The sequence below is a fragment of the Pistacia vera genome, unplaced genomic scaffold (genome assembly GCF_008641045.1).
Source record: "Pistacia vera cultivar Batoury unplaced genomic scaffold, PisVer_v2 Contig196, whole genome shotgun sequence".
NCBI classification, from domain to species: Eukaryota; Viridiplantae; Streptophyta; class Magnoliopsida; order Sapindales; family Anacardiaceae; genus Pistacia; species Pistacia vera.
In genome coordinates, this window is record NW_022195997.1 from 2,116,764 (window position 1) to 2,144,454 (window position 27,691).

The 27,691-nt window shown below is 33.9% G+C and overlaps 2 protein-coding genes and 3 pseudogenes across 3 annotated transcripts; 4 read left to right on the plus strand and 1 right to left on the minus strand.

Moving 5' to 3' along the window:
* Positions 1-1,172: 1,172 nt before the first annotated feature.
* LOC116127982 (E3 ubiquitin-protein ligase RFI2-like) lies at positions 1,173-6,298 on the minus strand. Its single transcript, XM_031413644.1, has 6 exons — positions 5,892-6,298; positions 4,737-4,906; positions 3,344-3,402; positions 2,701-2,726; positions 2,208-2,595; positions 1,173-1,983 (listed from the first exon to the last, which is right to left on the minus strand). The coding sequence occupies exons 1-6, from the start codon at positions 6,073-6,075 to the stop codon at positions 1,512-1,514; spliced, it is 1,299 nt and encodes a 432-aa protein (XP_031269504.1). The 5' UTR covers positions 6,076-6,298; the 3' UTR covers positions 1,173-1,511.
* Positions 6,299-11,086: 4,788 nt separating this feature from the next.
* Positions 11,087-12,489, plus strand: LOC116128038 (annotated as a pseudogene).
* A 1,964-nt stretch (positions 12,490-14,453) lies between these two features.
* Positions 14,454-17,150, plus strand: LOC116127933 (annotated as a pseudogene).
* A 704-nt stretch (positions 17,151-17,854) lies between these two features.
* Positions 17,855-23,402, plus strand: LOC116127924 (annotated as a pseudogene).
* A 601-nt stretch (positions 23,403-24,003) lies between these two features.
* On the plus strand, positions 24,004-27,066 carry LOC116127960 (probable flavin-containing monooxygenase 1). 2 transcript variants are annotated; one of them, XM_031413619.1, is made up of 6 exons: positions 24,004-24,062; positions 24,681-25,168; positions 25,276-25,513; positions 25,666-25,841; positions 25,950-26,308; positions 26,402-26,756. In XM_031413619.1, exons 2-6 carry the CDS (start codon positions 24,731-24,733, stop codon positions 26,754-26,756), a joined length of 1,566 nt encoding a protein of 521 aa, XP_031269479.1. In that variant the 5' UTR covers positions 24,004-24,062; positions 24,681-24,730. The 2 variants fall into 2 exon arrangements, with proteins under 2 accessions (XP_031269479.1, XP_031269480.1); XM_031413620.1 differs by lacking the exon at positions 24,004-24,062 and having other exon boundaries at positions 24,731-25,168; positions 26,402-27,066.
* The last annotated feature ends 625 nt before the right edge of the window (positions 27,067-27,691 follow it).

Genomic DNA, 27,691 nt, shown 5'->3' on the forward strand with positions numbered 1-27,691 from the left:
ACCTTTTGGGGGTGTTTGGTTGGCGGTAATATCCGATTATTGGGGTAATATCGTCTTATATTACTTGATTATCACATTTAGTTGTCAAGTAATATAAAATTCCGGTAATCTTCAAATACCAATAGTACGATTGTCAAGTAGTTACTATTGGTAATATTGGAGGTAATCTGATTACTTCAATTTTCTTAGGTATTATGAGATTACCAGGGTTATCTTTTTTTGTTACAATTTTATCCCTTATTAATGAAAATTTTGGACAATAATGACCTCATTTAAAAATAAATTTACATTAATATCCTATTTCAATTTTACCCTTGTTTAACTAAAATTTTGGACAATAATGTCCTTATATTTAAAACAATTTACAGACCACCACTGCCACTCAGCCACCATCACCACTGCCACCCAACCACCACCGCCGACAGCGGCCAACCACCACGGACTGTCGCTAAAAACTCGTCAGAGTCCCTAAAAAAGAATGAGTTTCTGTGGAAGGCTCCAGGAGGCTTCGATATGGCCATTTCCAGCCATATTGATGGCCGAAAACGTTCATATCAGCCTAGATCTAGCCGATAATGGTCAGGGATTTGACCATTAACGACCAGATCCATCGATCTGGCCTGATATGGCCGTTTTCAGCCATCAATATGTCGAAAACGGACATATTGAAGCCTCTTAGTCACAGTGAGTTACTAATGGGGACTTTCAGAGACATCCAGCGGTGGTCTGCGGTGGCGGCAGAAAGTGGGGGTGATTTCGTAATAAATTAAAATTTTATATAAGCAGAGATGTTTTAACTAAATCTAAAATATTGGGGGTTAAAAGAAATTATTCAAAAATTAATAATAAAAATAATATTATATTAATATTTGTAAAAGGGACAATTTAATAATTTAAATAACATACCCACCAATTTATTCCCCATAACCAAACATATTAATATAACATATCCACCAACTAACCGAACACATTTTCTTAAAGATTCTTAGTAATCTTCCAAAATAATCTATCTTTCCAATAATCCAACATTCTCAATAATCTAACATTCCTAAACCAAACGCCTCTTTAGGAGCATGTTACATTGCATCAAATTTAATCTTATAAGTAGAGATGCTTAAGCCAGTTTCACACTTCAGAGGCTAATTCTTTAAAGTTGTTTGTATAAGAAGACAAATAAGAGGGCAAATTTTACAAATTCCAGATATACAAAGTTTCTTTTTTCTGGCTTTGGGCTCTGGCACAAAAGCATGTTCACATTATGCTTCGGCCATCCAACATTTGAGATTATTTCATATCCTCAATAGCAAAGAAACTAGAGGAAGCCAAATTGTTCCATCACATCGCCACCCGACTGCTAAAAAAGACCGTTTTCGAAGGCCACTCTCAGAGTTTTTTTTGAGTCTGTTCAAGACTCCAAGCATTATATATCGTTTCTCAAGCATACATAATTTTGGTTTCAGTCATAGTAGTGTTAAGTTTGATGCACCAAAATAGCACAAGCTATAAATTTTCTATGACTGATTTTGTGATAATGTCCTCTCCGGTCCATGCCTTCGTCGCAAGCTGCTGGGTCTAATGCCTGGATCTGAGCCACCGGCGGGCTGATGGAATCCACCCCAACTGGAGTCTTGGTCAACCTGGTTCATGGCGAATGACGGCAAGGAATCTCTTTCCCATGCATGGAAACGACTTGACAAAAGATTGTCGGCTTCTTGGTAATTACGGCCTGATGTACCTGGAGGGAAGAAATAGAAGCCACCGGTCTGATCTGATGATGAGGCCACTGGCCCTACTTGTGGTATACCTCTATGACCACTAGATCTTCGGCTGCCAGGGATGATGGGCGTTCGCATGGCTGGCGAAGTGCTGGGTTGTTGCTGTTGATAGTATGCCTGGAGAGCCTGGACTCTATCACGTGCGCGGGCATTGCTGCCTGGGTATGGAGGTATCATAGATGAAGCAACTGAACTTCCAGCTCTAGCACTGAAACGGAAATATTTTCACTTAGAATCAATAATTTAACTGAAACATATAATTCAGTGAAATAAACAGAGGTGGAGGGAAGGTTCTAATAAGATGTTATTAAGGTAAATATTCAAATAATCATGCAATTACCATACTCAACACCAAACTTTTGCTTGACAACATTTAAAACCAACACGGAAAAAACAAATCCATGCAACAGCAAGAAATTTATCAGGACATACCTGTGACCAACAAGGAACGGATGCATAAAAGATCCTGATCTTGGTATATCAGATGTGGTCCTTGTTGACCTCTGAGTGACAGGTGGAATTGAAGGCTGATCACCACTACCAACTCGACTGCTGGATGTAGAGAAGGGAGAAGAATGCTGATCCCAAGTGTGATAATGGAGATCCATGGGAGGGAAACTATATGAAGTTGGCATCTCACTATGTACTGATGGACCATTCCAGGGATTGTTGAAATTAGAACTATCTGAAACACTTCCGCTGCTGTTTGAGGATGAGGGATGAATGGGTCCAAAATAAGCAATATATGGACATGGGTGAGTAGCGGATGATACAGCTGTGTGTTCGGCAAAGATAGCATGTTGTCCCAGTAGATCATGATCTGCATTACAAAATTACTTCATCAATATACTATCTACAGCGCCTTCCACCATTCAATCTTCTACAGGAAATCTTTAGTTATGCATAAAAAGGAGGAACATCTTACATGCAGTTGAAGAAAATTCTCCTTCTCTGCAAAAATTAGAAAAAGAAAACATGTTTAGGAAAACTGAAAACTAGAAATAGCAAGAAATACCAAGCAAACTAAACCACAATGCCTACAAAGAAAAAAGAGAAGGAAAAAACATTGCATCAATGGAAATTTTTTCCTGGATGCAAAATATTTTTGCGTGCATGTTAATAACAGCAGCATGATTTTACTAGTTAGAACCATTTCTAACAATCAGAGCATGGCTCTATTTTTCTGTCAAGGAAGTACATAATCTGTAATAAATCCTGAGATTCAAATACTTCCATCTTAATTTGTACCGGTCTCATTTTTTCCAATCCCTTAATCATTTCTTTTTTCTAACTGAATCAAGAGATCTTCTCTATGATTTTTTTTTTTTTTTTTTTTTTTTTAATTACAGAGAAAATATTGTTGTTTAAATCTTATGCAAGGCATTCTTCCAAGATATGACAAAGTTAAAATAATAAAACAGCTACCCACAAAATTGCAAATTAGAATTTTGAAGCATAAAACAACACAGATTTATTTTTTCTTTTTTTGTAGGAAACATAGAACTCAACATACTAATAATAAGGTAAACAACAAAGATTTAAGCTCTAAAGGGTGAGATTGTGCTTACTCAAAAGATGAAGGGAGTCGCGTTAAGCTACCAAATGGACACCAGTGAACTCCAAAAGACTGCAAAACCCATTTAGACACCGCAATAAATATGTTGAGTCATGTAAAGTTCAATAATATCATTATCTTGTTCTCATAAACCCAAACACATATTTACACATACATTCATTGAAGAACAACTGCGTTGTTTCATTTTTCATAAAGTTACAGAGACAAAAAAGGAGAAAAATGAAATCACACAAAAATGATAGAGAATCATAAATAAAAAAATTAGTATAGAAGTTATCAACATGTTGACATTCAAGTGCAAGCTGGTATAACAAATTCTAGCACATCTTCAACTCTTATTACACCATTACTTGCCTCCTGAATAATTCAAAGTATCACCCTGGAAGAACTTACAACTAAAAACTATGCAGAATGTCTCCAGACAACATAGCTGAAATTTTCATGACAATACTGAGAGATTCAGAGATACTTATTGGTACAAAACTAGTACAAGAGAAATTACTAAGGCATTGGTTTTATAAATTAATTTTAATTTCTAGGAAGGACCGATTTCCTAAACTTCTAGGTTGTCTGCATTGCAGAATTCTTTGAGTCTTTCACATTATTATCTTGTTTTCTGGATATATAGTTTGGTGAACAATGATGTTGACAATGGAATGTTTAAAAACTTTGTTCCCAGTAACAATTAGCATTCTAGAATTTATTTTCATAACTCAGATGCAAATAGGTATTACTCGTGAAACTGTTCTCCAAAAACACATAGCATTTATTTTCTCATCCTCTCTGTTTAGCCTAGACACTCATGTGATCAATGTTACCATTCATTTACCCATTCCCAATCCTACATAAATCTCTTCCTTGTTTAGACAGGCAAAGATACTTCAAAAACCTAATAAGAAAGTTTCCAAATCAGTAAATATTGAAGCAAAGTCTTTCAATTTAGAGAAGATTTACTTATCCTCTGCACCTTGTCAAGAAGCTGCCTTTGCAGGTTTGCTTCTGTTAGATAGTATTTAATGCTAAGTTTATTTGGCCTTCTAACAACTGCCAAAGAGGGGTGATGTATGAAAAAATAACTTTGCTGATTCTAAGTCTCCTAACTTTATTTGTACATAATGATACTAGAGCAATCAGCATGTTCATTCTTGCATGAGACCAGAATATCAATAGATAATGTAAAATCTTGCATGAATTGGAAAGTAAACCAGATTAAAAAATTAGTATGTCATCATCACTGAATTAAAATTTTAAGAGCATGTGTGAAAAAGGATGCAATTGATTATGTGGGTAAAACGAGAAGGTTCAACCTATTGAATAAAAAATAAAATAAAAAGAGAAGTAACTACAATAGGCAATGGAAATTCTAATAGAAAAATTGTTTTTACCATTTCTGAGTAGCTTAGATCATACAGATCTTCGTCATGCGTCCAGTCATCCATGGTAAATTCAGGAAAGGAACGGCAACCATTTGCATAAAGCCATTGACCTTTCTCAATTTTTCGACAATTAGGGCATTGCATTGCACCCTTTACATTGAAGGCTGACCCAATGCAATCTGAAGACAATCATGAAAAATAGATTATAAATTATGAAAGGAAAGATGAAATGATATTAATATATTCTAATTTGCATGTTAAATCAATGTCCTCCAAAAGTTGGGAAAAGTTATTCTATAAGTCCAAAATTATATTCTAGAGCACATGATCTTAAATAATCCAAATAGAAACTTCATGAAAACCTAGGCCAGTACAGTCATCCCTCAAAGAAGATAATATCACAATTTTATTACTTTATTTGGAAGATCTATAGCATCATATTATTATAATGTAAGTCGAAACAATCAATTGATGTACCTACTCCCATCACCGCCAACAAACATAGCAGACAAACACTTTAACTCAATTCTTACACTCAAGTCAGTTGAGGTCTCCCTAAGGCTACAACTCTTTTTAATTTTTTCCTCTTTTGCTATGAAAAAAAAGGAGTAAGCCACAACCCATTGGTCCATGAAGTCACCATACACAAGGACAGAGGCATGGCAAAAACAACCCCATTTCAATATACCCAAACATGATCATGCTCCTATTTTAATCAGCAACTTCTACCAATCTCTAAACTCTAATAACAATGAAAACGTCCATAATTTGGTTCCAATATTATACCAAATAACAAAAATAAGAACTGTGAATCGAACTAATATCCGCCACTAAAACAACAATCCTATCATAAAAATTCTCTCATACTCTAATCTCTTTGTTAACCTGACAAAATGTAACATCACAAACTAAATTCCAACATATTCAAATAATCACAATGAAAATAACTTACCTTAATGTAAGTTCTCATTTTGTACATGTCTAATATATGATAAAAAAATAACCATTAACAAAAACAGACAGGGAATCCATTAACAAAATTTTAAAATATTCAGATCATCAAATTACCAAAAAAAAAAAAAAAAAAAAGGAGATCTCATCAAACAAAATCCAACCCATCAAATCAACCCAATTCAAAATCTCGAAATACAACCTTAAACTCACCTAAATGAAATTGATGACCACATTGAAGCTTCGCCCACGACCGATCCCCATTATCGGTGACCAAATCAAGACAAATCGAGCACGAAACGGAGCCAAACCCTTTACCACCACTGTTACACTCACCTCCATCGCCGACTGCATCATCAACGGCCACATCATCGTCGTCATTAGCCCCTAATCCCATAATTAACCAAAATCCCCAAATTTGGAAAACCCTAATTCAACGAAATCAAAATTACCACCACCACGACCCAACGACAACAAAAATAAATAAATTAAAGTTGAATTATGGAACCAGAATATTCATTGACAGAGAAACGAAGAGAGAAAGATGGTGAAACGAAATGGGAAATAAAAATAAAAATAAAAATAAAATGTTGCCTTCGTGTTTTTGTTTCCAAAACTGTGTTGCCTTATTATCTTTTGTGTTGAAAATTGTAGATTTGGGACCGTTAGATTTGGAGCCTGTTGGATTACTGTTAAAAAACCGCTGTCCAAATGATGAAGATGGACGGCTGAGATCATTTTGAGAGGTCTTTGAGGATTGATTTTGGTTGACATTGGTTGTTGCCTTGTCTTTGTCTAAGATCAGATTTTGTTAGTTTAACTAATTAATTAATTTTTTTAACCAAAATTATATTTTCATTTTTATGAAATTTAATAATATTTTTATTGGGTTTTAAATTTGATGCCCATCAATATTTAATTTTCTTTTATATGATTTTTTATGGATTTATCATATAATTTAATTTTAATTGATCAATAAGGTAGGGATTAATTAACCCAATTAAAATTTATATATATTATATATATATATATATATATATTATATATATATATATATATAATATATATTATATATATATTCACAATTTAATTTATAATTAATCATAATATTATTTGCTTTAATATCATAATCAACAATTATATCTTCCATAATTAAAAGATTCTATATAACTCTCCCCTGTGGTCAGGATGAAAGCCGCTTAGATCTTGTGTTTGTTTCGTGGTCTGAGGATTAAACGGACTCAACTAACAATTGTGTCCGAATACCCAATTATAAAAAAATAAACTGTAAACTTAAACTTGACAATAAAAATCATGGACAGAGTCAAAATCAATCAATCTCAATCTTTTTTTCTTTTTAAACTTTTTTTTTCATATCTTGTAGTGATGCTAGCATAAGGGCTCCACAAATATCTAAGATTAAATAATAGGGTTTAAATTAATTAAAATTGTGATAAAAAAATCAAACTCCTTTTTTAGTTACACCAAACTCATCTCTGTTCAACTAATTAATTATTTAAAGTAATAAGAAGAAAAAAAAAAGAATATTAATAACAGGTTTTATTTACATTTAATTGAAAATTTTTGGTTAATTGATTTTACATATGTTAAAAATATTTTGACTTTTTTTTTTCGGTATTATGAGTATTTTAAGATCAAATAGATATAACTACCTTCAAATAGAATATTTTGAGGTCATATGAAAAGTCTTAATTAAATCTCGTCAAAATTAGGGTTTTAAATAAACAAAAACGACTAAATATATCTCAAGGGTGTTGCATATTTCTATATACCCTTTGGTGTGCAATCTTGGCAATATTTTAGGAAAAAAAAATAAGAATATTGTAACATGTTAAATGAAAGTACTTCTGTTTTCTGTGTTGCGAATTCAGTGATATGACAGTAAGCAAATGAATATGTATAATTGGCAACAACAATAAAGGCTTATTAAACTTAAATTGCTTGCAAGGCTTCTAAAAGTGCATTTGGCATTTATTCTTGAAGTTAAGAGAAGGTTGTATTGTGTACTTGTTTTGGGTTCACAAGTGAACTCAATTTGATGTTGTATATATGAGTTGTATATAGTCCTACATACTTTAATTGTACTTCATACATTTATATATACTTTTAAAAAAAAAAAATCAATGAACATATTGTTGTGACCTGGACGTAGCCAGGATTCTGAGTTAATAGGTTTAAAATATCAAAATATCAAAATTTATAATAAAATATATACTGAAGTAATGAGCATAAAATGTACATTTAAAAGTTATACATACCAAATTATCAATTCTATAATTGTCCTTGACATTTTTTCATATTCTGAAAATGTGGCATAATCCCCAAATCTCTATAACTTAGGGTTTCATTAATTCTTTAAACCATTTAAAATTAACTCAATAACTAGCCAAAATTTATCAAACTCAACTTAAAATAATAACTAATTAACTCATACCTTAACATAAACAAGATTAAATCAAAACTCACATTAATTTAATTTCTAATTTCAAACTCATTTATTAAACTCAACAAAAACTCATAACTCATGATCTTTCATCAATTAAGAAAGCTAAAAGAAAAAAACTTTAAGTAAAAAAAATTAAAAAAAAATGAGCATTAACTTACCTTGTAATCCAAAGGAGTGGTCTTCCTTGAGTATTTAACCAAAGGAAAAATATAATATGAGGGAAAATGAAGAAGAGAGAAAAATTAAAAAAACAGTTAATTAATAATTCATGAGGTCAATATGAAATTAAGTTGGGTTAAAATTGTAAAATTCATAAAATATTAATACTCTTTTGAAATTTTTAAAAAGTTGAGTGGGTTCAATTGAACCCACAACTCTCTATATGGCTACGTGTCTGGTTGTGACCTAAAGTTTCATATCGCTCCTATGTGAGGATAGATGAGTGTTTAAATAGGGCTAATAAATCTATATTCAACATAAATGTTTTAGGCTTAAAGCCCTAAGACAAAACCATGAGACATTGCAGTGCTAAAACGGACAATATCTATTGAGCTATTTACAACATGCCATCAACCGGGAGCGTTGACATTTGGTCAATACATTAAAAATTTTAGGACGAAATCCAAGAATAGTTATATATATATGTATTTATAATCTGTCTTTGGTATCAAACTTTTTAACGTGTGAATCAGAAGTTGATGACTAGTCACTAACTTAACAAATGCAAAATCAAAGCTCGTACCTAGATATCAATCTTTGATTAGAACATTAAAAATTTCAAAATATCCATAATAGAGAATATATAACCTCTCTATAATGATAATATTAGGTCTAACTAAATTTATTATTATGAGGAGATTATTATTTAATAGATGTGTAGTTACAAGAATTAATATTTTGATTTCTTATTTTATAATTCACGTTTTAGTAGTATTAGGATTTAAATTCATGTTTTAGTAGTATTAGGATTTCAATTCATTATTTTAGTAGTATTAGAATTTCTTATTTACTTTTCATGATGTAGGAATATTACTTGATTTCTTATTTTATAATTCATGTTTACATAATATTAAAATTTCAATTCATATTTTAATAGTATTAGAATTTTTAATTCATTATTTTAGTAGCATTAGGATAGTACAAAAGTTGATATAAAAAAGTCATTGCAAAATTAAGTGATCAAATTCGACAAGAAGAGGAAGGATATAATCCTGAGAACAATAGTATGGAAATACCAAAAGTTTCATGTCAATAAACTCTAAATATGCTTGAAAAGTTAGAAATATTTTGGCTTCAACAAAAAGGTGTCCATGCTAACAACTTATTACGAACTTGCAAGATAAAAGATGTAGTAATAATTCTAAAGCATAAAACATTGTCCCAAACAACTTTAGATAAATGTTTTATTTCATCTTAAACATTTAATATAATATATAACATATATTTTTTTGCAATATACATATAATTATTATTATGTAGAGACAAGTTTCTTAAGACGAGATCTAGAAAAATTATAATTTATTACAATATGAAATTTGTTCTTATTTATAACTGACCCAAGTTGAGATCAGAATTTTTTATGACTACATAGAAATTATTCTTATATAAAGTATCTCTATAAAGAAGTTCTATTGTATGTGTAATTAATGTGCAAATATCGTGAAATTTTTAATGTGCAAATTAATTATAAACTATTCATCTTTATCAATTTAGGGGTGTTGAAAAAATCAATATTGATATAATACTCTATGCTTTTAACCTATCAATACATTCATATTACAACTTGGTAAGTTTTTGAGAGCCAAATCATGTTGCAAGCAAATTGAGTCCAATCAAACATCTTCAAATTTTTATGTGCTAGCTAGCCATATGGGTCATTTTTATTGGAAACAAATATATGGGTAGTAAAAAAATAGTGGTCTCAAGGTCAAAATAGTAAAATCAGTTATTCTAGTCTCACCAAGATATTTAATGGAAGGATAATACTAGCCTTACTAATTCCATGTGGTAACTTGCAATTGGCTTGGTTAAGCGAGACTCATTATTGAAGAGATATGTCTCATGCGAGCTAGCCAATTGCGAGTTAACACGTGACGTTTGTAAGAGAAAATTAATGAAAAATGTTTATGAGTGTAGTGTTACTCTTAATGGAATATGTCTCTATACAATGGATATTCTTAGCCACTTGTAAAACTAAACTACCCATTGGTCCATTGTTCATTTTCTTGCTTTATCTTTTGACTGTAGCCCACTTGATAAATGGGTTTCCGTTGCTTCTAATTGAACCCAATCTGATTCTGATTCTTTAGACTTCGGATCCTTGGTCAACTTAATTATATATAGATTTTGGTGCAATAATTAAGGGATTATTCTTGTAAGAGTCTAGCATAAGAACCCATCATCACGACTCTCCATTTAAATCGTAAATACTCAAATAGAAAAATAAAACCGTGTGTTTATTTACATTATCTCTCCATTTCGCCCTAACCATCTAAACTACTCATAGATAGATAGTCTTAACTTTCATATACACTAATATTTTCAAAAATTTATTATAATTTTTTTTTGCACGTCGAAAAATCTTCAAACATTTTAACATAAGTATTCCTCGTCCTAGATTATATATGTAAATAGAAAAAATTTCAAATTTTTTTATTTATATATTCAATTAAATTACTTCAATATGTTCATCTAATAAGCTATAAACATTTAAAAATTGATTTATTTTTATTCTTACATGTGGGTCAACTAATAACTATTGTGTGGCCAAAAGGCCCAAAACTCAAAACACAATACAATATTGGAATTTTAACATAAATGGAAGGCCAAATTCGTAATTTCATGGTTACAATCTTTTGCCCCAGCCCCCACGTGTAACACTGTTCACTATAAATACTCACCGCCTCATGCCAGCGAAAGACACTCAAGACGCTCTCTCAATTTCTCTTATTTCTGTTTCTGAATCAGAATTCAACTCACAAAGTTAATCAAATTATCACTTTTAACTAAAGATGTTAGTTTACCAGGATCTTCTCACAGGTAAAAATCACTTTTTTCAAAGTACCTTTTTGATGATTTTTTATGGTATGAGAAACATATAATAATGTTATGTTAGTATTGATATGTTTGTTTGATTCTGTAATTCTCACGCAAGATTTTTTTTTTTTGGGGATAAATTTATTATCTTTACATAATAGGATGAAAAGGGTGTTTGTTTATTTAATTTTTTTACATAATTGTGAACTTTTTTTTTTTTTTTCTTTTTTTTTTTTTTTTTTTAAATATATTTTCTGATGTTTTCTGTTGGGCTGAGATTAAATTTTGAGTTAGGGTATTACTTGATTTTTATGATTGAAAGATTGTAGTTTTGATTGGTGAGTTTGACGTTGTTTGTTTTGTTTTGTTTTTGTGTTTTTGTTGCTAAACTTTGTTGGGGTTGATCAACTTTCAGGTGATGAACTTCTCTCAGATTCATTCCATACAAGGAAATTGAGAATGGAATGCTTTGGAAGTAGAGGAAAAGTTAGTTCTTAATCTCAATCTTCTTTGATATTGTATCATGAACAATTTCTATTTTGATTGTCTCTTGATATTAATGTCTTAGTTAGTTTTTTGATGTTTTGACTAGAATTTAGATTTACTGAACTCTGGAAAACTCGACGATGATTGTCCTTAACATTTTCATATGATTAACGTCTTGGCAGTGGGTTTTTCAAGGAGCAGTTGATGTAGACATTGGGGCCAACCCTTCTGCAGAAGGTGGCGGCGAAGATGAAGGTGTTGATGACCAAGCTATCAAGGTTGTCGACATTGTTGATACTTTCAGGCTTCAGGTGGGTGAATTGAATTGCTTTGGATGATTTACTGCTGAGGTTTCACTTGTATAGGTGTTCTAAATAGTTGAGTTCTGTGATTCACAGGAGCAACCTGCTTACGACAAGAAGCAATTTGTCACCTTCATGAAGAGGTACATTAAATTGCTGACACCAAAATTGGAGGCAGAGAAGCAAGAGTTGTTTAAGAAGCATATCGAATCGGCAACCAAGTTCCTGCTATCTAAGCTCAGTGACCTTCAATTGTATGCCCTGCCCCTTGTTCTTCATATTGATACTGTCTTATAGGAGCAATAGTTGTCACATGATGCATAACTTCTCACATGATAAAATCTAAAGGTATACTTAGTCATAAAATGTCGAATATCTTATCTAGTTGAGTTCTCATTGCAGTTTCGTGGGTGAGAGCATGCACGATGATGGCAGCGTGGTGTTTGCATACTACAAAGAAGGTGCAACAGATCCAACTTTTCTGTACTTGGCGTACGGGTTGAAGGAAATCAAGTGTTGATCAAGCCTTCACAAGTCGGTAAACGGATGGTCGTGTCCTATAGTTTAGGCATTAAGTTTTATAAGCTATTTAGTGTCTTTGTTTACCTTAGTACCAAAGAATGGTTATAGTGCGTTTTAAACCCATTTAAAGAGTCGCAGATTCAAACTCAAAACTTATTATTATTACATTTTACATGTTCTTCTGATGATGAGGATATATATATATATATATACTTCATTCAGCTGAGGAATAAAAAAATGTACATTATATTTCATTCCTGCTGTTGCAGTATTTGATTTCGGCTTTTCAATGAAAAGATCATATTCAGCTGGGGAATAAAAAAATGTACATTATATTTCATTCCTGCTGTTGCAGTATTTGATTTCGGCTTTTCAATGAAAAGATCATGCTGAATGGCAATCAACTACATCCAATTTTTGCTTATTGATTGCTGCATGTTAAGCATTTTTGTTCTGGTCAAGTGGTGATAAATTATCAGAGTATTGGGGTGGGTGAAGTAGATGCAAATATTCCCCTTGTTCATTTGATTGTGGAAGAAGAACTGATTCTCTTCCATCTTGGATGGTTAGAAATAGAAGGGAATACATTGAAAAAGAAGAAGAAAACGAGACAAATAAAAAAGCAATGCTATTTACCTTGTATGGATGTATTATGCCATATGTCTCAAGAAAGGGCAATACTATATTTATAACTTAATCTCATAAACTTTAGCAATTGGGTAAGTAGGACTCATAACGAGCAAATGAGACTCATTTACGAGCTGTCATTTTGGAATTGTAAGAGAAAGTTTGTAGGATTGAGTTCTGAGCCAATCTTTATTGCTCAAGAAATTATTAATCAAAACCATTGGGCTTGTGACTGTATGACAAGACCTTAACCATTTGGGTGAGTTACCCAAAGGTCTTGTGTTCGAGTATAATGACTACTTATCACATTTATGACTTACTTGATTCATTGTCTAATAGGGTGTTCAGTAGGTCTTTGGGATTAAACCCTGGTTATCAAAATAAATATATAAATTATTAATCAAGTAAGGTGTCTTAATTTAGCCTTAAAAAAGGGTATTTTTTTTTTTTTTTAGTAATCGAGTGTTCGGACCAGTTTACACACACTTCAAGTAGTCCTCATGATCCATTGAACACATCATCCACTTAAGCTATTACTAATTACCTCCCAAGCGAGGTCCAATTTTAAACTTAACAACTAAACAATCTCCCTTTTGCATTCAATACTTGCTTCAAACAGAGATCGATTCCAACAGGGGTAGGATAAATAATCCAAAAATAAATTTGAAATAATTTTTCAATATATGCTTTATATTATTAAATCGTAAGTTGGTGACAAATGTTCTTGACACGCCAAAAGTCCCTCACTTTCATTCAGGTTAAGGAACTTTTCTGTTTTACATAAATTTTAACATTGAGCTCAAATGAAAACATGACACAGCAGAACCTCAAATTCCTCATCACCAATCACCATCCTCTCCAAGCTCCTCTGCTGGTTCATCACAGCACCAACACTTCCACCTTGAATCTTCATTTTCACTCCCAAGGCTCTGGAAGAGGTTTAGATGGACCTTAGCTTTTCTCATACTTTCTTACAATGTTTCTGATTATCAAAATCGAGCTACTTAATACGAATTCTTAGGGAAAGTTTATCCGAAATGAGAGCTATGCTCTTCAAGGTTTCTACTTTTCTTTCCCCTGTTCAGTAGTTTTACTGAATTCAAGTAAATCAAGAGCCTCTGCGCATGACTATCAAAGTAAACAATGTTAAAGAGTTAAAACTGGGAATTGAAACAGGATTTTTAGGTGGAGGTGGATTTATACTGGATTGTCACTGTTCACATAGAATTCCAACTACAATTAGCTCGGCTCTTGTAATCAGAAACATTGCAAGACAATAAGAGAAACGTTACCATCCATCCACACGTCTTCCACCGTCTTAGGCTGTGATAGAAACGAAGTGAATACGTCTTCCGCCGTCGTAGGCCATGGTCGAAACCATCGAAATGAATATGGTTGACATGGGTTGGGGGCTGTGATAGTGTGATTAACCAGAAGAGGAGGACTGCCTGACGTTACAGTCCATAAAAAGACTCAGAGAGGAAGAGGAAGGGGAAGGTGATAAGGAATTTGGTTGAGCCGCAAGATCTCAACTCTATTTTATATGCCTAATTTTTTTTTACTAAAAATCAATATAAACTCCAAATATATATCATAATTCCCATCATATCCCTTACACAAAATTATAAGAAAAATACGAAAATGTATTTTCACCACAACTCTGCTCAATTCACTTACCCATATTTCCCTCACTCAAAACAACACACAAGGATTCGTACTCCCGGACCGAAATGTCTCGGCGATCGCTCCACCTCCTTAAAAACCTCACCACAACTTGATCCATCACCTACATGCCCCGACCCGGAGACGGCGCTCCTCGACCCGTGACTTTAATCCCTGGCGACGGGATCGGACCGTTAGTAACGGAAGCCGTGGAACAAGTAATGGACGCGATGCACGCGCCGGTGTACTTCGAGAAGTACGAGGTGCACGGTGACATGAATCGAGTGCCGGAACACGTGATGTAGTCCATAAAGAAAAACAAGGTGTGCTTGAAAGGCGGGCTAAGGACTCCGGTGGGCGGGCGTGTGAGTTCGTTGAACGTACAGTTGAGGAAAGATCTGGACTTGTACGCGTCGTTGGTAAATTGTTTTAACTTGCCTGGATTGCCGACACGTCATCAGAATGTGGATATTGTTGTGATTAGGGAGAATAGGGGGAGTACGCGGGACTCGAGCACGAGTCTTAAGGTAATTAATTAGTTAGTTTAATATTTGTTTTTTTAATTATATTAGTTCAGCTGCTCCATGTCTTGAGATTATAAAAAAATTATTAAAAAAAGAACTATTCTTTTGATTGACACAAGGAAAGGGAAATTTTATTTTACTGTATCTCAATTCTGGTAATGTTACCGAGTGTGTTGTGAGAAGGGAAATTAATGTTCTATTGGCAGGGATTTGCTATATTGCTTGCCAAGTGGTGTTGCTGGGCCAGTGCCATTTTCTTGCCCCTATTAAATAATATTAGTGTTGGGTACTACTGTTAGTGAATTCTGGAGATGTTACCGGGTGTGCTGCAGGAATGGAAATCTGAAATGTTCTATTGTTAGGGATTTGCTATTTTGCTTGCCAATTAATGTTTTCAATTTGTTTTTGGTCAACTGGCTTTGTAACATTACTTGTGTTATCGACCAATGCTGTAGTAATGTATTTAGACGTGATTCAGGTGTTTTCTGATGTTTTGGGAATAGTTGGGCCTGCTTTTAGTTGAATATTTTAATTGTTGTGGTAGCATTTCTGTTTCTTTCTCATTCGGCTCTTCTTCTTCTAGGTGATGACAAAGTTCTGCTCAGAACGTATTGCAAAATATGCATTTGAGTACGCCTATTTAAACAACAGGAAAAAGGTGACAGCTGTGCACAAAGCCAACATTATGAAGCTTGCTGATGGCTTGTTCTTGGAATCTTGTGGGGAAGTCGCAATGAAGTATCCCAGTATCAAGTATAATGAAGTTATTGTTGATAATTGCTGTATGTAACTTGTTTCAAAGCCTGAGCAATTTGATGTAATGGTATGTCACTTCCAAAGATTGATATAGATTAGTTCAGTCTTTCTTATGACAGTTTGCTGTTAATGCTAAATTTTGTTGTGTTTTGGATGGCATGATCATTAATTAAATAATTGAATGAGTATAATCAGCTCGGCTAATTGTTAAGGACTATTCTTCCTTTTTGGTACATTTTAGCAATGGCACCTCTATGATTGAATTGGCATGTGAGACAATGCTGATATATAGAGATGCAACTTTGGTCTAAGACTAACTCTTGATGGTTTAGCTCATATCCAAGTGTTGGTTAGCCAGTTTGGCGTTGACTTTTTCTAGCTTTCTAGCAACCTAACTTATGGAGGCTGTTTTGTATTTGTAGGTGACCCCAAATCTTTATGGCAACTTAGTGGCAAATACAGCAGCTGGTATTGCTGGAGGCACTGGCGTCATGCCTGGAGGTAAAAATCACTCTGATCGATAAGTTCTAATACTTTTTAAACTGTTTCCTGTATGCTTTGTTGAGCTGTGATATTTAGATATTATTTTATGGTAATTAATGACTAAGCTATTTCATTGATGAATATACTCAAGAAGGAACCACCTAGGCAAAATTGTTTTGGTGCTGCATCGATTCCTCCGAATGTGATTCTTGTGTCAGTTATGAGTCATTCTCATCAAGTGTTTGGTGACTACAGGTAATGTGGGAGCTGATCATGCTGTTTTTGAGCAAGGTGCTTCAGCAGGAAATGTGGGAAATGAAAAAGTACTGGAACAGAAGAAGTCAAATCCTGTGGCTCTGCTTCTTTCATCAGCCATGATGCTGAGGCACTTGCAGTTTCCTTCATTTGCTGATCGACTTGAGACTGCTGTAAAACGTGTAATATCCGCTGGAAAATGCATGACCAAAGATCTCGGTGGACACAGCACTACTCAAGAGGTCGTCAATGCTGTCATTTCTAATCTGGAATGATCACCTTGTAATATTCTATCTACATTGTAGGCATCAATTCAAATTTTAGATTCTTACCCAAGTCATTATTTCATGCTTTGAATGACCAGTTTTGAATAATACGAGTTGATCTCACTTATCAGGAAATGTATAATGCAAAATCTTTGAGCATACTTGTCAAAATTCTTGTATTATGATGCAATATTTTTTTATCAGTTTCTTATAAAACAGGATCTCACTATTACTAATCAACACTTTATTCTGATGAAGCACCCATTCACATTTGTTCATAAGAAACTTTAGAAGACACGAAAAGTTAGCCAACTGTGATTCACCCTTAATTTTTTAATCTTGAGATCTTTTTCTTTGGCCGTCAATTTAGGGTAGGGATCTTGACTACTTCATGTCATAGTTAAAGTTTCCATGTATGTCGGTGGAGCAATCAGACAATGTGGGGTAGTAAATATTTCATTTGTCCATTTTTCAGTGTCTTAGTCAATAAATAAAATTATAGAAATCTCTCCACCCAGGAAAATAGATGCACGATGACTGAAACTTGCCCTTTATGGCTGAAAGCTAGTCTTTACAGTTCATAATCATTTTGATACGTGGGGATTTGACAGAAAATTGTCCATCCACTTTTATGATTTCTGATTTGTGTCGTGATAAAGTGGGGTGACAATACATCATCCCATTCACATTTATGAAACACAATATGGGATGCCATTCACACTGATGGAACACAAGAAAAATAATTTTACAGCAGCTACTGTACAAAATTATGTGAACTTCTTAAGCTTGATCTTAGGAAATGTTACAATAAATCAGTTTGAAAGTATCCAAATTTTCAGGCCTCCCATAAACTCTTGAAAGAAAATAGCATAATGGATATTTTGGTGCCATCTGTGTTAAGATTGAGAAGTTATAGGATATTCCTAGTAGTCAATTGCAAGGAGGCTCGTCACTAAACATTCAGCATTATGTCCAAAGATATTAGCTTTACTCAATTTAATCTACTTTCTTGGTTGTTACTGTTGGCTCTTGTCTATTTTCAACTCTTTATTTTATCTTATTCCTATTGACTCCTTCTGTGTTTCACGATGTACCCAAGTTCCTATATAAAAAGCTTCATTTACATGCCTAGTTTCTGGCAAGGTTATTTCTTGTTTCCTGAACTTTTCAAAGTGCGTTTATCACACACATTGTTCTCTTCTGTAAAGATTATAAGTTTATGCAAATAGAGTTTAGTTAGTAATGTTGTGGTCTATTGCGTTGTGTGTTATAGCATTGGTTATCATATGCTTAACTCATTTTATATTAAAGTGGAGAAATCCCAAGTGCAATGAAGTTCTTCCTCCAGGATCAATGGGGCTTCCTTTCATTGGAGAGACTATTCAGTTAATTATCCCCAGTCATTCCTTGGATGTTCCACAATTTATCAAGAAGAGTGAGAGGTATTGTTACTAATATGTAAATTTACATGAAAATATTATTATACAACATTTTAGATGGGGGACTATAACCTTTCTATGATGTTTCAGATACGGTCCAATATTTCGAACTAATGTGGCTGGTCAGACATGGTTGTGTCTGCTGATCCTGAATTTAACCACTTCATTCTTCTCAGAGGAAAGTTGGTTGAAGCTTGGTATTTGGACTTATTTGCTAAGGTTTTCAAGCAAGGGGAGAATAAAGCGACAGGGCCTCCATTCACAATCCACTCGAAAGATATCTTTGAATCACTTTGGTGTTGAAGCCTCAAAGGAAAGCTGCTTCCTAAGATTGAGGAAATGTTTCATAAAACCCTTAGCAGTTGGTCAAGCCAGAATGCATAGAAGTGAAATACGCTACTTCAGTTGTAAGTTTCAAGCTCACTTGCTATGTTAATATGGTGCAATTTTGCACAAGATGTGTCTGTTAAAATAGAGCCTCATAAATTACTTTGATGATACCAGATGACTCTTGATTTTGGTGCCAAGCAGCTCTTTAGTTACGATAATAAAATCACCAATGAACTTCTGTGATAAATTCATTAATTTCTCACGAGGTCTTATGTCCTTTCCCTTGAATATCCCTGGAACTGCATACTACAAAGTTTAAAGGTAATTCCCATCCTAAGTTCATTAAAGTATCTTTAAACATAATCATTCTAATCTCTTGAAAATTATTCAGGACTATAAAAGACATTTGAAATGTGGCCAATGTGTCCAAGAGAGACGAGCTTCACCTATAGGCAACATGGTGATGTCCTTGATCATGTTATTGAAGACATGAATGTTGAGAAGTTTTTAACAGAGGATGTGTTGTTGTCTCAACTTATGTTTGGACTCTCTTTGTTAATTTTGATTCACTTTCATCAACATTAACATTAGTTTTCAAGTTACTTTCAAGAATCCTTTGGTGTTAGAGGAACTGACAGTAAGTAAACCTTTATAGCAGATTTACAGAAATTTGGAAATACATACAAATAATTACTTTACATACTTGTTGCATCTGTGGTTTATTTATCAGGCTGAGAATGAAGCTATTCTAAGAAGGGAGAAAAATCAGATTCCCCAATCAATGGGAAGAATATAAGTCAATGACTTTTACCCTTCATGTCAGTGCCATAGCTTTAACTTAGTCTATTCTTGTGTCTTTTGCTAGAGAAACGAAAAATTCTTATGCAAATTTCTCTATTTACTAACTTTCTTCTCTATGAGAAATAACAGGTAGTAAATGAGACCTTAGATTAGGAAGTGTTGCACCAGGGTTCTTGCGAAGAGCACGGCAAGATATTCAAGTGAATGGTAAACTCAAACCAGAGATGAAACTTATCACCATGTTTAATTTGATTGAAAGTATGACATAAAAGAAAATATGGATTATTTCTTCACAGGATATACAATTCCAGCTGGTTGGGCGATTATGGTTGCCGCTTCAGCTCTCCATTAAATCCTGACACATACAAGGACCCTCTTGCATTCAATCCATCGCGTGGATGGTAAAATATTTATATTCTGATCAACACCAAAAATAAACCATTAGCAATAACTGTTGGCAATTAGATTGACACTTTTTTCATCTGCCTTTCTTAAACAAAATTAGGACCTTAAAGCAAATGTTATAGCAAAGAATTTCATGCCTTTTGGTGGAGGCATGAAGCAATGTGCAGGTGCTGATATAGCAGGGTGTTGTTGGTCATCTTTCTCCATGTCTAGTCACCAGTATAGGTAATATTAAAATATCAGCTCAACATGCTTTTTTTTTTATTTATTTATTTTGAAAATCACTTAGCACACACATGGGATATTCTGAATAGTTGAACAAGCTTTATACATATATTTTTTCTCTTATATAGGTGGACAAAGATCAAGGGAGGAAACATTGTTCGGAATCCTATTTTACAATTTAAAGACGGCATTCACATTAGATCTCAGAAAAGCATGGTTGAAGATTGTTGCAGCATTTGTAAGAGATGCAGCCTCAAAATCATCCTATTTTGTGGTTTATACAGTCAAGGTTGGTGTGTTGATCTGTTGATGCTAAATATTTTAGAGGTTTTCCAAGCATCAAAATGGCAACTTATCAAAATACTAGTTCAATATGTGTTTACTGGTTAGCTAAATAACCTGTAAAACTGAAATGTGACCTCAAAGTAATTTGCACCTTGTAAGATACAATCTGAGAAATGTATTATGATTGAGTAGGGTCTAATAGAAGCTTTCCATGACCATTCCAAGTCTAAAAATACCACTTTGTAATCTAATTCATAAGCAGAAGAAAGACTGAATTTTCTATACAGTAAGACACATTATCTTGCACAGTTTAACCAAGAAAAACAAAAAATCGCCTGTTTGCCATAAACTTTTGGACAAATATCTCCATGAAGATCTTAGTTACGATAATGCATTTGACTTATTAATGGAAGAAATAAAAAGCATGTGGGGTTGGAGTATCTTATAGGTGGATCATGAATATTTCTTTTCATGTACTCTTACAATTACTTACCGCAAACCTCTCCACCAGCTTGCAGTTTGTCTTTCAGTAAACTATGGTGGGAAAGAAGTGCTTTTGGGCCATAATCGCTATTGAAAACTTCTAACAAACACAATAATAACGAAGAAGTCTTAGCAATAAACAACTAGAATGCTATTTTATATACAAATATTATATCATCTCCAACTATTCAACTAGTATGATGCAGTATAACTTCATATACTAAAATTTCTCATTCGGTGTGCTACCCTTTTTCCAAATCTGCCAAGACTATACTTTGTCTTACCATGAGTTGGCAAAATTCAACCACTAAATGTCCCTGTTCTTGAGGACTGAGTTTTGAGTATACAAACTCTTCAATTTGTCAATTTATGATGACAAATGCGAGAGAAAATTGCCCGGAAACATTGTATGACTAGAAAACTTGTCATTTCTATGGAAGATTAGATTGTTAACCTGTAAGATCAAGCCTACTAACTGGCCATATTGAGCAGGTGCGCAATTATCGGAGGTATTTAATCAATCAACAGTCCATTGGAAATCAGAACTTTGTTTAATCAAGATTAATATAAGTATCCCCTTTGTTTATGGGTCAACTTTCAGTAATGATAATAGGTTGGCATTTGATGCTTGATGTCACTGTTCCATTTTCTAAGCTATCACTGCATTATTTTAATGGAATAAAATCTCAGGTGTATCTCCTGCAATGAAAATTATTGATAAATGTCAAAGTACAGAATGAATAGGATCCATTAATAAGATCATGACAATTATGGATTGTTTTCTCCTCAAAATTTCCTAACTGAAATATTACAAAAAGACTGTCAAACTTCATCCTGGACTATTTCTCATTCTCTTCTTAGCTTATGTAAGTTGATACCAGAAGATAAGCTCCAGAAACACTTGGAATTCAGGAGATAAAAGGGTTTCCTCTTTGTTGTGGGGTGTGTTTTTGCACTTGAGGTATGAAGTTGTAACTACTTTTATCTAATCTCTTTTTTTGGAGAATGTGTAAGTTGAAAATATGCAATTTAAAAGATAAAGAAGAGGAAACTTTCTTCTGCAATAGAATAACCTTATCACAAATTTAGGAAGTCTCACCCAGTGCATGTCATGAACGGATATACCAATTAATTCTGGAGTGCGCCATATGGTAGATGCAATAAATGGTTTTCCATTTTTTAATATTGATAATCAATGAACTGTGAATGGAATAACACCAGGGAAATGGTCAAGAAGTGAGACTCTTTTAACTTAGACTCTGAAGATTTAAGAACTTCTTGATCTGTTGGAAGTTACATGAAGGGTTTTGTTCTGGGAAGTGAGCTAATACATGTGAAGTCACATGAAGACGGACCATTTCTACTATTTCTTTTCATGTACTCTTACAACACTTGCTCACAGCAACCTCTCCACCAGCTTGCAGTTTGTCTTTCAGTAAAACTATGGTCGAAAAAAGTGGTTTTGGGCCATAATCACTTAATGAAAACTTCCAACAAAGGCTATAATAACAACAAGCCTTTGGAATAAACAACCAGAATGCTACCACCATCCAGCTTGCCGTTTGTCCTGTCATAAGATATTTTATTTATACAAATAAAACTTCTAACAAACACAATATACAAACAAGCCTTTGTCATAAACAACCAGAATGCCCAACCTCCCAGCTTGCGGTTTGTCCTGTCATAAGATATTTTATTTATACAAATATTATATCATCCTCCAACTATCCTTTTATTCGTGCTAGGTTATGCCTATTTTAACTAATCTCTTGTGACCCTGAAGTTGACAACCGAGTAAACCTTTCAGTGATCACTCCTATTAGGACCAATAAAGACTCAAACTCAAAAGTTCATAAAACCTTCTTTTATTTTCTTACAATCAGATCACCGTATAGTAATTAACTATTCAACTAATATGATAGCAATATAACTTCATATACTAACATTTGTCATTCGGTGTGCTACCCTTTTTACAGATCTGACAAGACTATACTTTGTCTTACCATTTTGTATATGGATAAAAACAACATAAGTTGGCAAAATTCAATACTAAATGTCCCTATTCCTGAGGATTAAATTATGAGTATATCAAACTCTTCAGATTTGTTTAATCACAATGGGTTACTCTGACGGTAAAAAAGGTTTGTTCTTTTTTTTGAGTTTCTGTGTTCAAACCTTGACGTCACTTAATACAATGATATTGTGGCTTATCTGATTCTTTCAGCTTGTAAGATGTTCAATGGATCTCTGAGATTAATTAAGATGAACGCAAATTTACCCGAATACCTTGGTTACCAGAAAACAAATTCTTCAACTTCGTCCAGTTATGATGAAAAATGTCAGAGAAAGTTGTCCAGAAACATTGTATGACTCGAAAATTTGTGATTCCGATTGATGATAAGATTGTTAATCAGTTAGATCAGGCCCACCGACTGGCCATATTGAAGCAGGTGCACAATTTTTAATGTCTATGCATATTGATTAGTCATTGGATGTATTGTCAACATCACTGACGATAAAAGGTTGGCATTTGATGTGACTATTCCATTTTCTAAGTCACCACTGTATTATTTTAATGGAATGAAAATTACTAATAAAATGTAAATAGAATCCATTAATATCTAATTCTTAATAAGGAATGTTACGGTCACTCAAAATATACGTTAAATTCACGCATTAACATATGTGGTATCATCTATTTTTCTTAAAAAAAAAAAAATTCATAATTAATTGACGATCAAAATGATGTTACATCTATCGACGTATAAATTTAGTGTATTTTTTTTGAGTAACTGTATCATTTTTCTTAATTCTAAATGCCTAATAATTAAGATCATGACAATTATTGATTGTTTTTGCCGTCAAATTTTCCTATATGAAATATTTCAAAAAGGCTGTCAAACTTCATCCTGGATAATTTCTCATTCTCTTCGTAGCTTATATAAAGTTGCTACCAGAAGATAAGTTCCAAGAAAACACTGGAATTCATGAGATAATTTGTTGGTGGAGGTGTTCTTTTTGCACTTGAGGGTATGTCACTACTGCTTTTCTCTTCTCATTTTTTTCAAGGATGTGTAGGTTGAAAATGTGCAATTTCAAAAATAAAGGAAACTTTCTTCTGCAATAGAAAAATTTTATAAAAAATTTTAAAAGTCTCACCCACCGGCCACTGCTTTCATGAAGTGATATACTAATTAATTCTTGAGTGTGTCATATGGTAGATGCAATAGATGGTCTTCCAATTTTTTAATATTGATAATCAATGAAGCGTGAATGGAATAACACATGGGAAATGGTCAAGAAGTGAGACTCTTTTAGCTTCAATTATGAAGAGTTAGATCTGTTGGAAGTTACATTAAGGGTTTTGTTCTGGGAAAGTGAGCTAATACATGTGACCATTTCCATTTAAGTTGCTATAAAACTGGTTGATGAAAATAAAATTATGGCTCTGGCAAATCAAATCAGCTCCCGCTGGAATTCTGTGAATGATTGAATTTCAGATTGAATCTGGAAATATATTTTACTTTTCTTGCTTGCTTGCTGGTTTATTGGAAGAATAATTTATTAAAATTTACACATGGTTGATTTTTGTAGTAACAATGTATTTACTATCCATCCCCCCACTTGTATAGATAAATATATAAGCAGGCTCTAAGGAGGACGAAGCATATGCAATTGATAGCTAACACTAGTTAGCAATGGAGAAAAAAATAGCCATCATTGGAGCTGGTATTAGTGGTCTTCTTGCCTGTAAGTACGTTCTGTCAAAAGGTTTCCATCCCATTGTTTTTGAGGCGAGAAGTAGCATTGGAGGAGTATGGATAAAAACTGTTGAGACAACAAAAATACAAACGCCTAAACCAGCATATCAGTTCTCAGATTTTCCGTGGCCCTCTTCGGTCACTGTAGACTTCCCTAGCCAACATCAAGTCCTTGATTATATTCAATCTTATGCACATCATTTTGACTTGCTTAAGCACATCAAATTCAATACCAAGGTTGTTGGCATTGAATATGAAGGTGCTTCCGATGAAGAGATTGGGTCTTGGAGTTCATGGAATGGAAGTGGTACGCCCTTTAGCTCTCAAGGGAAATGGAAGGTTGTAGCAGAGGACATACAAAGCCATTCAACTGAGGTACATGTATCCTTTATATATCTTTGTTTAGAGTTTTAAGAACATATAGATACAGTTCATTATGATCTAGTATGTTTCTTTTTGCTAAGGACTTATTGAAAATGCAGGTTTACCAAGTGGACTTTGTAATTCTCTGCTTGGGGCGATTCAGTGATGTTCCAAACATGCCAGAATTCCCTCCAAACAAGGGTCCAGAAGCATTTCATGGCAAGGTGATACACTCTATGGAATACGTTGCCATGGATTACAAAAGTGCTGCTGAGTTTTTGAAAGGGAAGCGAGTTACCGTGGTTGGGTTCCAAAAAAATGCATTGGACATTGCAATGGAATGCAGTGCAGCAAATGGTAAGACAAACTTAACAACTAATCATTCTCAACTAAAGTTTCCTGTAAAAGACCAAGCAATTTGTAGATCCTCATATAACTTGTGCCAAAAGTAGAAGGAATCTCCAGTTTACTGCATTAATCTTCTATTAACCAATTTTATTGGATTCCAGGGTTGGAATTTCCATGTACGGTTATGTACAAGACTGAACACTGGAATGTCCCTGATTACCTTCCCTGGGGAGTCCCTTTGGCATACTTTTACCTGAACAGGTTCTCAGAGCTTTTGGTTCATAAGCCTGGAGAAGGAATTCTACTGAGCCTCTTGGCAACATTGTTTTCACCACTGGTACACTTTTTGTATTCCTTTATGAATCATTCAAAATATTTCTTCCATTCCAAAGAAAAAAAATCACCATCTTAAAGGACTAATTTACTTGGGGTATGCAATTTACAGAGATGGGCATTTTCAAAATTTGTAGAAAGCCATATTAAGCACAAGCTTCGATTAGCAAAGTACGGAACGGTTCCCAAACACAGTTTCCTTAAGGAACTGAATTCATGTTTGATCGCAACGGTGCCTGAAAAGTTCTATGACAAAGTTGATGAGGGCAGCATCATTTTGAAGAAATCTCCAAGTTTCAGCTTTTGTGAAGAAGGCATCTTGGTTAATGGAGAGACCGAGCCTCTGAAGACTGATTTGGTGATATTGGCTACAGGATTCAGGGGTGAAAAAAAGCTAAAAGACATTTTTGTCTCCCAAACCTTTCAAGACTACATTTTAGGCTCGCCAAAGGAAGCAGTTCCACTCTACAGGTTAGCATATACATTAATGAAAATATTCAGGTACCAACCTCTTATTTTTCTTCACTGAGATTATTAACTTTTAATATGTTTACATTTGATCAGGGAAATCATTCATCCCCGAATTCCTCAACTGGCAGTAATTGGATTCTCGGAAAGTGTTGCAAATTTGTACACCTCAGAGGTAAGATGCCAGTGGCTCGCAGAACTTCTCTATGGAACTTTTATATTACCTAACATAAAGGAGATGGAAAAGGATATAAAGAAATGGGATGAATTCATGAAGCAATCCTCTGGTGAATACTACAGGAGATCATGCATAGGTGGGCTTCATATATGGTATAATGATCAACTGTACAAGGACATGGGAAGGAACCCCAAGAGGAAGAAAGGATTTTTTGCTGAACTATTTGAGCCTTATGGACCATCTGATTACCTCCCTTCTTCAAGAAGCAATTAAACTGATGAAGTAATGATATTTTGCTGGAAATGCATTATTCAGAGGCTGGTTTTTTTAAAATGTTTTTGGCGCCAAGGAAGACTGTTTTGCTGTGCTGAACAAAATTGGTTAAGGGGCAGCTGGATGATTTGTTTTTGTGATGTAATTAGGTAGATGGAGCCGGGATTATGGCATTTTGTCTTTAAATTATAATGTATTAGTTTTAACTTGTGTGGCTTAATTTAAATTCTGTAGAAGTGTCCCTGCAAGGGTGGTTGTAACAGTGGACTCTATCTAAGCAAGTATTTTGTGTAAGTTTGTTCCATGTTGTTCAATGAAAGATAACCTTCACTTCTCCGAATTCTTTTCTTCTTTTCCTTTTTTGATTGGTCTTGCATTAACACCAACAAATGGTATCAGAGCCATTTCACTAGACCTCTAGATAGAATCAAAAATCTAATCGTCAAGGTCAGTCACCCTCCATTTTTTCCAAAAAAATAGCTATGTCCCAAGTCTCAAAACCTGCTTCTATGGCCTCTCAATTAGCCTCCCTTTCACCTCCTATCTTCAATGGTGAGCAATACCACATGTGGGCTATAGAATGAAGGCTTATCTAAGAGGGCAAGGACTCTGGCAATACGTGGAAGAAGAGAAACGGCCTCCTCAGTTGGGTCCAAATCCCACTCTAAATCAAATAAGGCTACACGAAGAGGAATTGTCAAAGGCTCCAACAGCTTTATCCCATATTCATTTAGCTGTTACAGACCTTGTGTTTACAATGATAATGGCGTGTGAAATAGCAAAAGAAGCATGGAAAGTGGAGAGAGGAGTTCATGGGAAGTGACACAATAAGAAACATGCAAGTGCTGAATGAGAAGGGAATTTAAGATGTTGAGAATGCAAAAAACTGAGAGGGTAAAATAGTATGTGGATAGACTGATGAGTGTGGTCAATAA